General features: G+C 47.6%; 1 protein-coding gene and 1 pseudogene across 2 annotated transcripts; one reads left to right on the top strand and one right to left on the bottom strand.

The window, feature by feature from the left end:
• Positions 1–254: 254 nt before the first annotated feature.
• Positions 255–4220, bottom strand: LOC146641919 (macrophage mannose receptor 1-like; annotated as a pseudogene). Its single transcript, XR_014909748.1, has 3 exons — positions 3603–4220; positions 1253–1430; positions 255–1176 (listed from the first exon to the last, which is right to left on the bottom strand). The product of XR_014909748.1 is annotated as a macrophage mannose receptor 1-like (transcript).
• A 7948-nt stretch (positions 4221–12168) lies between these two features.
• LOC146641918 (uncharacterized) lies at positions 12169–13374 on the top strand. Its single transcript, XM_085399383.1, has one exon. The coding sequence runs from the start codon at positions 12297–12299 to the stop codon at positions 12903–12905; it is 609 nt and encodes a 202-aa protein (XP_085255509.1). The 5' UTR covers positions 12169–12296; the 3' UTR covers positions 12906–13374.
• The last annotated feature ends 4559 nt before the right edge of the window (positions 13375–17933 follow it).

Genomic DNA, 17933 nt, shown 5'->3' with positions numbered 1-17933 from the left:
CTGTTGAGTAATTTAACATAAAATTGTTTGATAGAGTTAATTTGGAAAGCCAAAACTCTAGCGGGTCCACCAGACCCATGAACACTGGCTGAGTAACAAAAATATGAACACCACACAAGGGTTAAAGTGGGACAGTGGTTTTTTTTTTATTGTTTTGCTACAACACCAAAACAACTGCAGGTGTCCCTGAGTTGTGGCTGCAGAACTTCAGCATCTAGCTAGCCCTACTGAATAAGAGCAAGCATAAAAGGAGGAACATGTTGTGGCAGGTAATTTCCAATGCAACTTTTCTATCAGCTCAACAGACATCAGCAAACACACAAACTGTTTGTGTGCAGTTTGTTGCACAGTGTGTTGCTAGCTAAAGGTCCAGCTGCTGCATTTCAAAAGAACAGAAAAGAAGCTCTGGTGCTCATGGTCAGAGTAAGGTTACATCAGAAGTGTAGCAGAGATGAGTTTGCATTTAAGCTGATGATGCTTAGATTAATTTACTGAATTACAATTTTATGCCAACTATATACTTTCTATATAAAGGCAGTATACACAGCATAGTTTCAGTGTAGGGGATGTAAATCCACAAGGAGAAACAGGTCAGCTGATCACATCATGTTCACTAAGAAAACCTACTGAAGCTCACATTATAAATTTTTGTCAGTTGTGATTATTTTTCTTGTGCTGAGACACGATACAGATCTTAGTGTTTTATGACGAGCTGAATTCCACTGTAACCTCTCTATTCTCATTCTACTGTTTAGGTGTGGAGGCAAAGTGTCATGAACCGCAGTGCATGCACACAAGCGGGATCCAAGAGCAGACTCAATGCACCTAATGCGAGCAAGAACAGTCTTTATTGTTTTAACAAAGGGTGACCCGGAAAAACCAAGGAAGCGAAAATGTGGAACTGAAGAAAACCAAGAAGACAAACGACACAGGGAAGCCGTAATCGGGACCGTGGGAGGCTGCAACACAAAGGGGAGAAAATTACTAGAGAGACACAACAGAACAGGGCTTTAGTAAGTGGCTTACGATCAGAGTGGGACCGTGGGACTCGGAAGGGGGAAAGTGTGTCTGTGGCTAGCGAATCCGAGGAGGCAGGGATGAGGTCAGATGACACACTTAGTGATCCGAGCAGGCTGGAGGACAGGCAGGTGGCAGATACAGATGCCGGATCGTAACCTAGGCACACGAAGGCAGAATTAACGTAGTTCACGTAACGCATATATACAAAGCTTTTTGCGAGGAGCCTAGTTACCACGGAGGGGTGACTAACGGACTGGCTTGGAGCATCCGTCAGCGCAGGGTTAAATAGTGCTCCAGGTATCCATGGGATGCAGGTGTGATGGTGATGACCCAGCCCAGGGGTGTGGCCACCAGGGCATCCCACACACTCCTCAGACACAGGGCCACGGACCATGACACAAAGTCACCCACTACAATGTAAGCAACACAATTTTGTTTTTTAATTCTCTTTCACTGCTTGTGTCCCACATAAACGATTCAAACTAAGTTAATTTGTTAGAATTAGAATATTAATTAGAATAATTTTTATATTCTATTCTACTAATATAATTTTATTATTATATTAATATAGCACAAGGTTCAGTTACCTTTGTACATTTCAAAGCCTGTATTTTTTTCACTTTTACTGGAGTAAAAACCATATGTTCCTGTACGTCTTAAAAAAAAATACATAAAAGAAATTTAAAAAAAATAAAACAGGACTTTTGCCACTTCTGCTAAGCCAATTCTTGTCAAATTGTCACATTTGATAACATGTCACATTTTATCAAAATCTAAAGGTGGTGATGATTGTTAGGTTTGTAGCTTGAACCTATTCGCTGGAACGTTGAAGACAATATAATTACACAGCAAGCAAGACACGAGTAGGCAAAGTTCTTCATGTTTCTCGTGCACGGGAGAGAACCGGACAAACGCCGTTCCTTCGCTTGACCCCAGTTGCTCTCGTCCGCTCCCCGTAACACTGATCTTTTATTGAGGTTACATGAATAAGCAAAGGTTCATTAACATATGACGTCTACATACAAACAAAAAGTACCTTGCCTGTGTGTGACCCCATAAATGACTTCCCTAAACCTGCTGGTCTGGAAGTCCAACAGTTCATCTAAACAAAAGGCACTTAGCCTAAAACAGATATAGCCACGTTTATCCTACCATAAAACAATAAGACAAGGTACGACCTCTTCCCATGCTCCCAGGATGCACACCAAGCCTTTGCAGCCTGCTAAAGATCACACATCCTATCACTACACAATTGATTATACACCTCTAAGCATATATGGTTAAATATTTCTAAACATAAATGACAATCAACAATACAAACCCTAACAATGATATTTTAATATCTGGAGTTCCTGGCTGTATTTGTACATCTTTTTGTCAACACAAACAAGGATGTTCCTCATAGATATAGTATATATCTCTGTCGTCAAACCTCATCAACAATCCATGCAAAAAGTCAGTAGAATGCCAGACAGCTCATGTTGAGAAATCAGTTTTGCCCCGGTTCTTTTTTATTCCTCGAGCATCCAGAGACGGCACTGGACTCAGTAGTCATTTTCACAAAAGCTTTATTCATCTTTACTCATCTTTATTTATCCTCATTTAAGCATGCATTCTTCTAGAAGGGAAGACTTGCCAGGCCAGTGCCCCTCTGCAAAATCTTCACTCCTTTGTCTGTGAAACACAGTTTTGTAGGAGCGACCTCATCATAAAACCTCCCATGGTGAGCTGCAAACTCTGTGTCTGTGGCTATGTGCACAAGCACGTAAATGCCTGTGTGTGCACGTACCCGTATGTCTATGTAAGTGCACATGAGTGAGTGTGCGTGTGGATGTGTGTGCGTAACAGTTAAAACACTATGTGCGTATATCTCTATGTACGTGCCTTCCTGAGGGTCATAAAAGTCCATCTCCCTTCCAAACCAAAGTTATTTAGTTACAAACTTTGAGACTCCCACCCAGGCATGCCCTGAGGAATTTCCACTCAGCATTAACTCCTCTTTGTCTTACACAGTTCAACTGGGGGAGGGTCTCCTAAAATCTACTCCTAAGTTCATGACACAGTCAGGTCTTTATTTATATCCAGGGCAGTGTCAGTGTCTCACAATTCTATATCCTATCTAACACATTCCTAAACTCTAAAATAAGCTGAACATTCCTACACTCTGCACACTGCAATATGTGTGGATTCACTCTGCATGCAAATATGAGAGTAGTCTCAAAATGTGAGAAACATCACTGTGAACAACAAAAAATCTGGAGTTTAATTTACTAACTTCAGGTTACACAGTTAAACACACATATGAAGTGGTGAAACCCAGTGCTTCCAAGATTCAAGGAAATTTGTCAATAAAGAAACCAAAAAATTGCACATCAAAGAGCAAAATATCAATAATATCAAAGGTGACAATGAAGAAACACCATCTATACCAACCTTAATAAATAATTCAAATGAATTTTATAAAGTAAATTCAAACTGTAATCTCTCTTCACAATCACGAGCCTCCCAAACATGCAGTCCCTTCTGTGACTTGTATGGCTGCACACTTCATCTTTGAGTGTGGACATGTTGGTTCCCCTCACCTCACACCAGGCCTCATAGCCCATCTCCTGCCCATCTACCAATAGCCAGTCCCCAGGCAAGAAACACAAGCTAATCCAGCTGAGTTCAGTGGTGTTATGTTTCTTCAGTTCTCTCTGGATCAGCAGCATTTCAGTCTCAGACGCCACACTTGCCAGGTCATCATGGTGCTCCCTGCAGTAATCCAGAGCTTCCTCCCAAGTCAGTTCCTCCTCCACCACTATTGCACGGTAGCAGAAGAATGTGTTGATATTCTGTGGGTTTGCATCATTCCACCTGTTTATCCACACACAGCCACTGTCTTCAACACTGTGACAGTTGTTAGGTTTACCTGGTGCCCAGAAAAACATGGTAGCCGCTCCACCTCCTGACCAAAGCCATTTTTCTCTATCTGAGGAATTTCTCTTCAGTCCTATCCAGATACATCTATTGATACTACCAGAGAGCTGCTCAAGTTTGAGATTATCATGTTCATTACTGACAGGAGCCAGGTCTGTGTATTGCTGCCAACAGTGTGTCAGAGCAAGCTGCCAATTTTTTGGCTGTTCAATGTAAAATTACTTGGTAAACATTACAGATAAACTCAGCAGAAACAGGATGCACATGAAGAGCAGATCCATCCTTAACTTGTTTTACAGAATTTTGCTGAAAAAAAAAAGAGGTCTGATGATGCTTGTTAAAGCTGTGAGCCTTTTGAATTTCTCAGAAAACATTTGCATTGGGGCGGCTCTTAATTCACTGAACCTGTGGTATTCATGACCCATGGAAGAAATCGCAGGTGCTGCTCATATGTATTTTGATTTAGGTCAATTCATGTTTATATTGTCCTCTTGACTGGAGTTCATAAATACAATTATCAATACATAATTATCAGAAATTCAACAGGCTCATTTTAATTCATATTACATATCCTGCTTCTATTTGTAAACATTTTTCAAATCTGCATTTCTGTCAGGGTCGGACGGTGCCCCGACCGGTCGACCTGCCTGTGTGTGTGTGTGTTCTCCTCTCTCTCGCTCTGTTTTTCTTGACTCTGCTGCGATTGTTACGAGGTCGCGTGGCAACGAGAGACCTCCAACCCAGAAGCGCTGCCGCTCTGAGCTGCCTCACCTGAGACCGAGGCTGTATCCCAATTCAGGCAGCCTTAAAGTACGCAGCCTCAACGATCCTCAAGGGCCGCGTACTCAAAGACCACTAAGGCCGGAAGTGCGAGGCTTGCGAAATGGGACGGTCTAGCCTCTGTTGCGCTGCCCAGGTTGCCTAGCAACCATGATACTAACAGCTGGAAACGTTTCATACAGCTTTGTTTGACAGAAATGAAAGAGAAAATCTTATGTTCATTTGTTTGTTTGTTTCTACATGAGCTTTGATCATTCTCTGTAAGATTAAGCTCAGCTATTAAACGGCGTATATTTTGAAGTAAAGGCTTTAAAACCAAGTTAGTACAAACGTCACTAATGTTACATAACTTTGCCGACATGTGGCCAACAGTAATGTTTTAATGTTCTTCGTTATTAAACATTTGCACATAAATAAGTGACATAATATTCAGTACTTACTTTTCACAGTTTACTCTTCGGCTGCTCCGCTTCTGCCGTCTGCGGCAGAATTATCCACACCGACTTCCGCGCTATGAATTGTGGGATATATGGGACCACGAAGTCTACACTGCCACAGCCTTAAAATTCAGGGAAATGAAGGATGCATTTCAGGGCCGCATTTCGAGCAGCCTTTGAATTGGGACAGCCTTCGGCGCGCCGCTGTGACGTAATCGGCCTTGAAATGCGTACTTTAAGGTTGCAGACCCTGAATTGGGATACAGCCCGATTCCTCGCCAGCTGCTGCCATCATCCACCATCGTTGGCAGGACTATTTAATGGTGTGGCTGAGCGACAGACATCGCTGGAGTATTGCACCAAGCTCGGTAGCTAGCGGAGGGAAGCTAATCGTGTTTGTTTTTGCCTGCTCCCAGGAGGAGGAAGGAGAGACTTTACGGAGTTTCGGGAGTTTGTGGACACTGACGCACTGCCACGCATCACAGAGGAAAAAGGGGAGAGGATCACTAAAAGGATTTGAACTGTGGATAACTGTTGACTGGTTTTTCTTCACTGTAAATAAAAGCACTGTTCAACTTAAGCAAGAGGTCCGCATCTGGGTTCCCTAACTCACCTGCCTTGACAATTTCTGCATTGATATAGCTAAAAACATCATCTGAGTTTGTAAAATGAGTTATAAGAAACCAATGAAGAACCCAATTAGGCAGTCTTAGACTTAATGGATGAGTTTGGTCACTTCAGGGTATCTGGTTCTGGACTATTTCAAGCTGAACGTTAAGATTTGCTCCAGTCCGAGGCTGTGCCCCCCCCCCCCCACACACACACACACACACCCTCTAGCAGATCATTACATGAAGGAACCTTTTAAAAAAACCAAAAATACAAGCGCGTCCATGCTCACAGGTGTACACACGGGTGATCACACCCACAAACTACACCCTTTTTGGCTCCTACCTCAAAGCACACTGTGTTCTGTTGATCTTATGTGCTGCACAATAATGTTTAATATTTAGTATTTACTGTCATATTCCCATATATCATTGTGATGTTGTTTATTCTATTACTCTTGTTCTCTTCTGCTTGTTTTCTTTTTTCTTTCTCAGCAGGTGATCCAGGTGATTGATATTTGCTTTTTTTTTTCTTTTTTTTCTGCTCATTCTGTTGGTTTTTGTCTTTTGCCCTTCTCCCCCGTCCCTCTTCTCAGCCGTTTCTCTTTCCCTCTTTCTTTCTCCCCTTCTTTCCTCCAGTCAGAGAAAACTGCACCCACCCCACCATCCACTCATCTTCCAGACTACATAAGACAATAAACACCCAGGCTGAGATCTTCCTCCACCTCTCCTGTATCTCCCCCTCCTGCAGAGAGAGCCCCTGAGGAGAGGAAAGCTCCTGCAAGATGTGACAATCTTCCCCACCAGTTGAAGAGCCCCCCAGGTGGCTCGATGCACCGGCGGCACCCTGCTCCAGGGCTGGGCCCCGGAGCAGGGTGTAATGAAAAAACAACTTATAAATAATTGTTTAGCTTGAATTCAAATAAAAGAATGATAGCAATATGTTAATGAATACAGTAACACAAGATGTGAAAAAGCATTTAAGACTATTGGTCACACATTGGTTCAAAATTTATATTAGAATACAACATAAGACATCTTGAAGTTTTTAATGAAATTGCAGTACAGTGTTATCAGCAATTTACAAATGAAGAAGCAAAGCTTTATCATTTCTGCTTATGGCATAAATGCAGCGGTGTATGTCACACAGTGAATTAGCTAAATATGAAATGGTAATATAGTACCTTACAGTCCCATGCAGAGCTACAAGCAATGTGAGAACAGCAAGGCAAATAGTTTTGCAAACAGCCTCACCTTTCAAAGCACTGGTGAGAATAACACAGCAGACACTACAGGTACATTTTCACGCGGCCTGCAGAGAGGGTTTTATTAACATATGAAACCTACATCACTCTGAGGTAAAATCCTATCTAAGTTACTTTTCAAGAATGAAAACTTAGATAAGATGTGCAAGAATAGCCTTGGGAAAAAAACTGCAGTTGTATTTAAATATGTTTGCTATTTTTCACTTTCAAAAGGTCAATCTTCTAACAAGACAGAAATAAAACAAATGCACATCAAAGATATCAATCAGGTATTAGCCTGGAAATCAAAACTCACTACTAAGCTCAGTAGTAAATAAAACTGAGTCTCTCTTCACAGTCACGAGCCTCCCAAACATTATTACTTCTTGTCACCTGTACGGCTGCACACATGTGGACATGATGGTTTTCTGCCTTCACTCCAGGCCTTGTAGCCCATCTCCTGTCCGTCTACCCACAGCCAGTTCCCAGCCAGGAAATGCAATCCGATCCAGATGTGCTCAGTGGTAATGTGTTTCTTTAGCTCTTTCTGGATCAGCATCATCTCAGTCTGTGATGCCACGCTGGCCAGGTTGTTATGGTGCTTCTGTAGCAGGTTGAAAAAGCTACATGTTTATTTTTGTAAGAAAACCAATTACCCCCTTATTTTTTGTTTATTATTGTGACTTATTTTGACATTGTTATGTGTTGCCAGACCATGGTTATATTTCATTATGCCAGTAGATGGTGCTCTTGCACTGCTGTGGAACTACCAGAGAGACTCTAGCTATAGGCTTTGCGCATGCGCAGCTCAGAAATAAATGAGCTCCAGCCTGAGCAAGACGCTAACTTGGGTGTCCTCTCTATTAATCCACAGTCTGCTCATATTTGGCTACGCAGTGCTCTCTAGCCTGTGTGCCGCTTGCTGCCGGTCCAGATTCCCCTAGGTCTGGTGCCGGTAACAACTGGGGGCTCGTCCGGGATCGTCTAGTGGTGACGTGTGTGCCAAACGACCAGAACTGGTGTCCAAAGTCTCAGGGAAGGCTGCATTGAGTGCGTCATCCAGGGAGCCCAGGTCACAGTCAAAACGTCAAGATGGCCACTGTTACCCCACGGCGGTTGTTGATAGTAAAGATCCAGAAAAGACTTTGTGATTTGAGTGTGAGCCAGCTGCGCACAGTTGTTTCTTCAGTGGAGGATGGCAGTATGACTCGCAATGTTGATGGCTTAAGTGAACCAGAACTGTATGACCTGATCGTTGGGTACATCAGAGGTGAAAAGTTGAGCGCGTTGGAGGATGAAGGTATGGCCCAGCTCTTGCTCCTCGACGACATCATGAGTGACCTGCTGTCAACGGACGTCGGAGGGGCTGGAGATCATCTCGCCGTGCCGCTTGAGATGGAAGACATTCCTAACCAGCAGCAGGAGTGCCCCACTTCACCCCACACTGACCCCACACATCCTGACAGACACCTGGCTATGCCAGCTGACCACATCCCCACTCTACCATCACACCCTAACAAAGACTCTCACACACAGCCCATTCTACCACAGGACAGAGACATCTCCACCTTTCCCTCATCCATGCTAAGAGACACTGATACGCCCACCAAGAACTTCAACATCCCAGCTTCAGTGTCACCGGCGCCTAGTGTCGCTGGGGTTTCCCCTGGCAGGGTGAGTCGTCCGTCCAGAGGATATGACCAAGTTTTGAATCTCAGTGATGTGGCAGCTTTGTTTTCACGCAGGGAATTCAAGTTGCATGGTGGACAAATTTCAGATCTTGGCTCGGATATGTCCCACAGTAGTCTGTGCAAACAAATTGATGAGGGGTTACAAGAAGGGTTTACTGAGTGTGAAATAATCAGAACTGTGCTAAAGATAATGAAGCCTGGTACTCTCAAGGAAATCTTAACCAACAAAGATGATTTGACAGTTGATGGTTTGAAGATTCTCCGCTCTCATATTCGAGACAAGAATAGCGCTGAACTCTTTTAAGAGCTAAGTAATGCTAAGCAGCAAGACAAAGAGAGTGCACAGCAGTTTTTGTACAGAATTATAGGGTTAAAACAGCGTGTACTATTTGAGTCACGACAGCCTGGTGCAGACTTTAGCTATGACAAAAAGCTTGTGCAGGGCACATTTCTTCACACACTTTATCAAGGGTTCAATGAAAAAAACAACTATGTGAGACAAGACCTCAAACCTTTTCTTAATGACTTGCAGGTTAGTGACGACTTTTTGCTTGAACAGATTACAAAGTCCACCAGTGAGGAAGCTGAGAAACTGAGGCGACTGGGTACCACATCTAAAATTAGACCTGTGACTATAAGTGCCGCTCAGCTTGCTAACACTGACTTGACTGAGCAAGCGAAGGTTGACACTGAGCTACAGACTAACCGTGCAGCTATTAGAGAACTGACTGCCCAAGTGTCTTCATTGACCAGACAGCTAACTAAAGTGGTGAGCTAGACTGATAGTGTGACATCTGGAGACTCCTGCTCGCCCCTGAACCGCCCTCCAACACCTCCAGCTGAGAACCGGGGCAGATGTGGTGATTGTGTACAGCAAGGCAAAGTGAGCTGCCCCCACTGTTTTACGTGTGGCCAGCCAGGACACCGGGCTATTGGCTGCCTGCGGCGTAAGGTGTCGGGAAACGGGGTGAGGTCACTGGAGAGGGGCTGCCAGTGACCGAACAAGCCGAGGAGTCCCCAGCACACACCAGTTTTGCTAAGACTTCAAGTGTGGTGAGATCAAATGCACCCAGTCCTGTACCACCAGTGAAACCCACTGCACAGCTTATTGGGAACAGATGTATGGTCTCATGTGCCATCAATGGAGTACCACTTAAGATGCTGCTTGATTCAGGGGCCCAAGTGATTATGGTATCAAGAGCGTGGATAGAGAAAAACATCCCCCACATTAAGATCAAGCCACTTGAGTCCCTCCTTTCAGACCAGCCTCTGGAAATAGCGGCAGCTAATGGTACAGACGTTCCATTTGATGGTTGGGCAGACACGGAACTTCAAATTCAGAGTGTGAACTATGGGCATGTCGCCATACAAGTGCCAGTGCTTATCAGTCAGCACAACCTTAACTGTCCTATTTTAGGCAGCAACGTAATAGCTGAAATCCTAAAAATCAATAAAGAACAGAGAGGTGGGGCTGACCTTTCTGCGCTCCTCAAAGAAGCTTTAAGTGTCAGCAGCAGTGCAGTAGATGCTCTAGTTTCAGCACTTCAGATGCCCACCCCTGATGAAATAGATCCTGAGAGTAGTGTGAGAACAGGAAAAAAAGGTGTAATGATTCCTGCAGGACAGATTTGTGAAGTAAAGTGTAGAGTCAGAGAATGGCCAAGAGGTGGCCCAAAACTCTTCCAACCAAATCTAGAGAAAAGCTGCCCTGAGGGTTTGGAGTTGTTCCCAGCTTTGGTAGATGTCCCCAGTGGGTTGACAAAAATTGTTAAGATTCCCATTCAGAATCCTACCAAAACATGACATTCTCTCCAAAAGAACAGTCTTAGGTACTGTTGGGTAGATAGCTTGTACTGGAAGGACTGTAAGGTGCTTGTTCAGGTTTGCAGCTACCACTCCCCGGAGTGTCGGCCAGAACACTGCTCAAGGCCCGGATGAATGTTCAGAAGGGAGACAATGAAGACACCGAGGATAGTGCAGACTCTTGTATTGACTTCACACAGTTGAAGGTAACAGGGATTGTCAGAGGAGCAGGTATTGCATACAGGTTTAGGTGCGTGGGCATGGGTGTGTGTGTGTGTGTGGTCTCTGAACGGAACAGAAAGAAAATGCTACATTACTAAAGTGTTCACAACAATATCTCCAGAGTACATCAACATAAACACAGGCGGGAAATAAACTAACATCCCCTTTAATACCATAGGCCATATATTACCCACGACTCACACATAGACCCCCTGAGAGAGCTAACCAGGTACACAGCTATACCCAACCACACGGCAGGAAAGTTAGCTTAGCTTAGCACCCGCTAGCGGCACAGACAGAAACATAGTCATTTCCCCCCTAACCTTGGTTACAGTCCCAAACACATCTTATTATCACATCCTCACACATCACCAACTTACGTTGCTCATTAACGCACACTTCTCACGGAATAACCAATTCTCTGCCGGTAATCTGGAGCAGAAAAGCTCAGGTGCTTTGCCCACGTTTCTCCCTGGACATAGTCTCTCATACAAAGCGGTGGGGTGACCTCTACTGGCCACTCTAAAAACTACAGGTGAACTAACAACTGAACAGAATAAAACCATAACTACGGGGCCTTTTGTACAGCCGCCCCCAAATGTATGAAGTACATTTGCTCACAACAAAAGGCAATTTTACAAACAAAGTCACGGTGATTGTCCTTTGTCTTCGTCCGGGAGGGCAGGCAGCAGAGATGCAGCCCACGAGCCAGGAAGCACGAGGCAGCTGAGGATCTACGATCATCACCACTGAACCTTCTGTGACATCTGCGGGGGATGACCGCCATTTCTGCCGAAGCTGCAGGCTTGGAAGGTACAGCCGGATGAATCGAGACCAGAAGTGGTCAGCCAGCACCTGGGAGTGCTTCCACCTCCGGCGACTCAGGAGCTCTTCTCTGGGGTAAGCCACTTGAGGAAGTGCTCCGCGAAGACCCTCTCTGGCCCTGGATGGCGCAGGCGACTGTCGACGTCCTGGATGAACAGGCAGGTGACTGGATGTGTCGGATCCAAAACTAAAGGATGGGAGCTGGTAAATGCGAGATCTTCAGAGCGGCGAAGACGTCCACCTACACGGATGACCTCATTCTCGTGGTCGAACTCAGGGGATAGTGCGAGGAGACGACTGCTGCGACTGATGGATTTCCCCTGCTTAAGAAGTCGATACTCCTCAGGGAAGCTCTCCTGTTGAGCTTCTCTCAGGACGTTCATCTCTGCTCGAACGTAGTCATAAGCCGATGAAGTTCCACCGCCTTTGGCCGCCCCATGCAACTGCGTAATAGCAGCTTCCAGCAGCTGTGTCCAGGTGTCATATTTGCTGAAGTTCGAAGTGGCGGGGTCGAAGGTGGTAGAAAATCCACAAAAGGTCTCTTTACGGAGCTCAGATGGGCCTGGAGGCTCAGCCAGGGTGCCACTGGCATCCTTTTTGAGCTCTCAGCGAAGGCGGTCGCACTTTCTCCTCTCCTCCTCACCCTTATCTTCCCTGCTTCGCCTCTATGTCCTTGTCTTGTCTTGTGTGAATTTACTTTCCCTGGAACAGTCTCTCACTGTCGTTCTCTAAACCTAAAAGAGAATTATGGATTTGATCAACTGGTCTCTGAGTGCTATTGACACCCTTTTCTCAACGAGAAGTCGGGGCTCGGGAGAGCCTGAGTGCCCTGGAGGGACTTTCCCTGCCGGTTACACGATGGACGGGTGGCAGAACTGGAGGACCGTGTGCCTGGCGGGACTGTCGATCGAGGACGCTGAAGATATCTACCTATTCGGAACCATGATAACAGGGTTCATGCTGATCGGCGTTGGCTTAGCCCTGGTTTATCAGAGAAATAAAAAAGCGGAACCGGCTGTTCAAACCCCCACAAGGCTGCCCGCTGGATTCGAAGCGACGGGACGAGGTGCGACCTCTCACAACGAACGTAATATGGTCAACACCTTGGAGACGCTTACAGCTGCTGTGAAGGCTCAAAACAACACCATTGAGCGTATGAGGGGAAACATCAGAGAGAGGCCTGCTCAAAATGAGACCCTTGAGCGACAGTTGGAAAACATCGCGGAACGGATCACTGCAGTTGTGAGGTCTCAGAATCAAAAGACTGACAACACCACGGAACAGAAGTTTGATACCATCATGGGGAGGCTCGCAGCTCTTCAACGGGAGATCGAGAGACCAGCCTCGGAGTGCTAGAATTCGAGCTGCTCACAAAGGAGAAATCAACAATATTCAACATTTGGACACCACGGCCCCAGCTGCAGGCCCAAGGCTGGAGCCCACCAAAACAACTCCCTGATAACGACTGTGTGATGACTATTCTTCCCGCCCCATGAAGGACACCTGGATTGGCTGGAGGACTGTTTACTTAGCCTGATAGGCCGAAGGACACTGTCTCAGCTAAACTATGGACACGCACACACACACACTTACACTGATAAGCACTCACTCATCCCCCTCCCTTTCCAACGCCTTCGATGCTTGTGCCCTACCGGGGATGATAGCAGTCAACTGGACCAGCACAGATGCTGCAGGACCGGATGCGCTGTCTACGCCGGCTCTCTCTTACCCTTTACCCGCCCCTGTTGCTTGTCTCGTGTTTCTATGGTGTATTGATAGTCATGTGCTTTTGTGCTGAGGTGTTTTTCTTTTATCAAACTGTTCTCCCACTAGGAGCTCAGTCTGAGTGGAGTTTTTTTTCTCCTCCTCTTACCTCATGTAGTGTATTTTCGTTGTTTTTTTCCTATCAGCCTACCTTCTGACATGTCTGCCCAATGTGATGTTTGTGTAAAGTTGGTCAGAAGGTTCCTTTGTGAGTGCGCATGCGCCATTAGCGTGCTGCCTGCTGTAACCCCTAATTTCCCTCGGGATGAATAAAGTATTCTGATTCTGATTCTGACTTGGCTCTGGAGGCCACTGTTCTGGACCTAGGAGCAGGAAAGGAGGCCCTTGACTCCATCTATTGGGTCTGGTCAGCTCGGGAAGGGACTTCCCCCGGGTTATATCATCTGCGGGGTTCTGGGCTGAGTCCACATAGCGCCAGGTGTGCGAGTGAGTTAATTTCTGGATCTCAGCCACGCGGGTGCCGACGAAGACCTTGAAGTGGCATGACTGGGACCTCAACCAGGTGAGTACAGTTGTGGAGTCAGACCACAGCACTATCCTCTTTATGTCCAGAGTGAGCTCATTTCTAAGGAGACGGGAAAGATGAGCTCCGGAGAGGGCACCACACAGCTCAAGTCTAGGCATGGAGAGAATGCGTTTAGGGGCAACACGGGAGCGAGCCATCAGGAAGGCTAGATGTGAGCTGCCATCACCTGTCACTGTTCTCATGTAGGCCACTGCGCCATAAGCCTGCTCTGATGCATCACAGAATATGTGAATCTCTCTCTCACTAACTGCCTCCATGATGTGCTTTGGGAGATACGGGCGAGGAAGCAGGACTTGTGCAAGGAACAGCAATTCCTCTTCCCGGGTTTTCCACTGCTGGAGTAGTTCTGGTGGAAGCTGCGGGTCATCCCATCCCCTCTGTTGATCCCAAAGGCGCCTCACCAGCATCTTGGCTCGGGTGGTGTACGGTAGGATAAAGCCAAGTGGGTCGTATTGGCTTGCGAGAACTTTATAAATATTCCGCATGGTGGGGGCACCATAACTGATTTTGCGGTGTCTGTAACCCAAGGTGTCCGTGGGGAAGTGCCAGCTAAGGCCCAGAGTTGGCTCAGAGGTGTCTGATTTGTCTTGAGTGAGCCAAAGTTCTGCACTTGTGGATCTGAGGTCTTCAGGTAGGTGGCCAATGGTGCTGGGTTCATTACTGGCCCACTGGCGAAGGACAAATCCAGCAGAAGACAGGAGGGCTCTTAGCCTGTCCACTAGGTCCCGGGCTTCTTCAGGGGTCGGCACGCTCTGGAGAAGGTTATCAACATAGAAGCACTGTCCCACAGAGTGACGTAGCGGATCATCTCCTTCCGTGTGGTCCCTGGCGTGGCGCTGCAGAGCGAAGGTTGCACAGCATGGGCTGCAGGTTGTACCGAAGGGGAGGACCTGCCATTCGTAAATGGCCACCGGTTCCCCGGGGTGCAGATCCCGCCACACAAACCGCAGGAGGGAACGATCCTCGGGAAGAAGGCAAATCTGGTGGAACATACCTTTAATGTCACCACTAATGGCTACGGCATGCTCTCGAAAGCGAAGGAGGACACCAAGGAGCGATGCGCTCAGGGTAGGCCCAGGTAGAAGATGTTCGTTGAGGGCTTGGCGTTGGAACTGGAACGAACAGTTAAACACAAGGCGATCTTTGCCATTGTGGCTAACAAGGTGGTGAGGGATGTACCATGACTCATCTGCTTGAGCAACCTGAGAGGGGGACACCTTAACCACCGAACCGGCCTGGACCAACTTCTCTATCTCCGCCCGGTAGATCTTAGCTCGTTCTGGATCTTTCTGGAGCCTTCTCTCCACACTTCTCAAACTGGGAACGACAGCGTTAGGGCTAGCTTTAAGGTGTGGCATGTTCTCGCGGCGAAGGAGGGGGGTGGCATAGCGTTGGATGCCCTCGACATCTACACGAACTGTCTTCTGCTCTAGCAGGCTAACTGCATAGTTATCTTCTCTTGAACGGGTAACCACCTTGCCTTCTGGCACCGGGACAACATCTACCTGCCATAACTTCTCTACATGTTTGAGTAGCTCACTCACCTGGGGAGGAAGGGCAGTCGTGAAGAGGCACTGTTGTGGCAGCGAAGAGGAACCTATAAGGCTGGAGGGACCCTGTAGTGTCCACCCTAACCTGGTGCGCATAGCAGCAGGACCACCCGGTGGACCAAGACGGACAGCTTCAGTTGGAGTGATGAGCTGTGGGTGGTCACTGCCAATAAGAAGGAGAGGTTTGACCTTCTTGAAGGACTGGAGAGGCAGGCCTCGGAGGTGTCTGTACTTCCGCTGCAAGGACTCCACTGGGTAGCTGTGCTCGGCTAGGTCGATACGGGTGGTGGTGAAGGCGTTGCGGACTTTGTACTTCAGCTTAGGTTTGCCACCAGGGGAGATCTCAAATGAGACACATGATCCATGCAGAGTTTGCACATCTTGCCTGATAGTGCGCAATGGAAGTGTCTCTGGGATGCCTTGAAGGTCAAGCTTCTGGGCAGCGGTGGGTAGCAGCATAGTTCTCTCTGACCCATCATCCAAAACTGCGTGAGTGCTCAAAGTCTTGCCATTATGGTGAAGGATGACTGGGACAACCTTTAACAGGACTTGGCCGCTCTCTGTAGGACGATCGAGGTACAGGACGCCCGTAGGATTCTCACCTTCTCGTGGGAGAGCAGACACTAGGCCATGTGCCTTTAAGGGCTTAGAATTCACATCGTGAAGGACCTGCAGATGACGACCCTGACACAGGCTGCAGGGTTTCTTGAGGGTACACTGTGCTGCCTGATGGGAGCGTGCGCAACGCCAGCACCTCTTGTTAGTCTTTATCCAGTCTGTGAGCTGTTCGCGACTCAGCTTGATGACCTCCTGACACTGACTCAGGTGATGGGCACGGTTATCGCAAAAGGCGCAGTAGGGTGGCTGCCTAGCTTTGTTTGGAGTGGTACCTAGTGACCTGGGTGAGCTCTCTCCACTGTGAAGAACCGCAACAGAGCGTCTGCTTGGTCTGACATCAGGCTTCTCTCTGGTGATCGCTGGAGTGGGCAGGCCGTCATAGTCCTGACACCAGGATTCGTACTTTAACCAGGTAGCCAGGTCATCCAGGGTGTAAGCCTGACCAGAATGGTTATACATGCACCGACGGAAATCAGCCCTTTGCTCTGAAGGAAGCTTACTAAGGAGTCGAGCCACATGGGAGCCACACTGTAGTTCGACCTCCCCATCAGGGCCTAAAGTCTTCAGCATGCCCACGAGCGACTGGATGTGGAGAGAGAATCGCTCAAATGCGGCTGCATCCCCTCGGTGGATGTCAGGTGAGTCCATGACAGCAGCAATCCTTCTCAGGGCAAGCTGGTGGGGCTGCCCAAGCCTGTCGTTAAGAGCGTTCATAGTGTCACTGAAGGGCGTGGCAGAATGGAGGTAAGCGTCCGCTATCAACTTTGCTTCCTCCAGGTGTAGGTGATCTAACAAGACTTGGTACCTGAAGAGCTCTGAACTCTCCGGGGGCAATAAGTTCTCTAGCGCCATCTTTAGACGAGCAAATTCCCCAGGATCACGGCGTGAGAGCTTGGGAATGCTTGGACGAGGCCCCCTGTAGGTCAAGAAAGGAGTAGATGAGGATGGGGGTGGAGTTGGCAGTGCTTGCAATGGAGGGGGGTGTGCTCTCGGAGGCGGCGCTGGAGGGTAGGTGATCCTTGGCTGAGGAGAAGTGAACCCTGGCCTAGATTCATGTGGGGGGATGATCTGACTCTCCTGTGCAGCCATAGACTCCCTCTTCAGATCCTGGAGCTCTTTCAGCATCGTATCGATGCGGTCCGCAACTGGACCCTGGCTGGAGACAGACTCCTCCTTGAACACAACAGGAGGAGGTGGTGGAGGCCAGTCCTCTTCCTCTTCAGCAGGGGGTGGCTGGAGATGAACAGCAGGGGCTCTGGGCGGTGGACTGAGCTGCAGACTCTCTGCACGGTCCAGCAACTGCAGCAAACTAGCATGAAGGGCCTGGAAATTAGCCAGCCCGGCTCTCATCTCGTCATGCGACTGCTGGAACAGGAACCTTTCACGCTGTATATCTTCTAACTCTGCTCTCAATGGTGTGACATGGCCGTGTGAGCCGTCATCAGAGGGGTCAGACGGAGGATGGTGGGAAGAACGGTTGTCGCCTCCTGTCTCACTTTCCTCCTGGTAACCTGCACCAAGCCCGGGGAAGTCAGTCTCATAAGCTTCATAGCGGAGGGGACGACGTACATTACGCCGTGGGCGTGCACCAAGAGCTGAGAAGTTCTGAATATCATCCATCTTGTTAGGGTAGAAGCAGCTTACCATCCGGCTCGAAGGACCATTAATGTTGGGGAGATAGCTTGTACTGGAAGGACTGTAAGGTGCTTGTTCAGGTTTGCAGCTACCACTCCCCGGAGTGTCGGCCAGAACACTGCTCAAGGCCCGGATGAATGTTCAGAAGGGAGACAATGAAGACACCGAGGATAGTGCAGACTCTTGTATTGACTTCACACAGTTGAAGGTAACAGGGATTGTCAGAGGAGCAGGTATTGCATACAGGTTTAGGTGCGTGGGCATGGGTGT

The sequence above is a fragment of the Rhamphochromis longiceps genome, linkage group LG23 (assembly GCF_057381845.1).
Source record: "Rhamphochromis longiceps isolate RC_006_pf linkage group LG23, R_longiceps_female_GT1.1, whole genome shotgun sequence".
Lineage (NCBI taxonomy): Eukaryota > Metazoa > Chordata > Actinopteri > Cichliformes > Cichlidae > Rhamphochromis > Rhamphochromis longiceps.
Note: the sequence above shows the minus strand (reverse complement) of the source record. Positions and strands in the feature narration are given on the sequence as shown.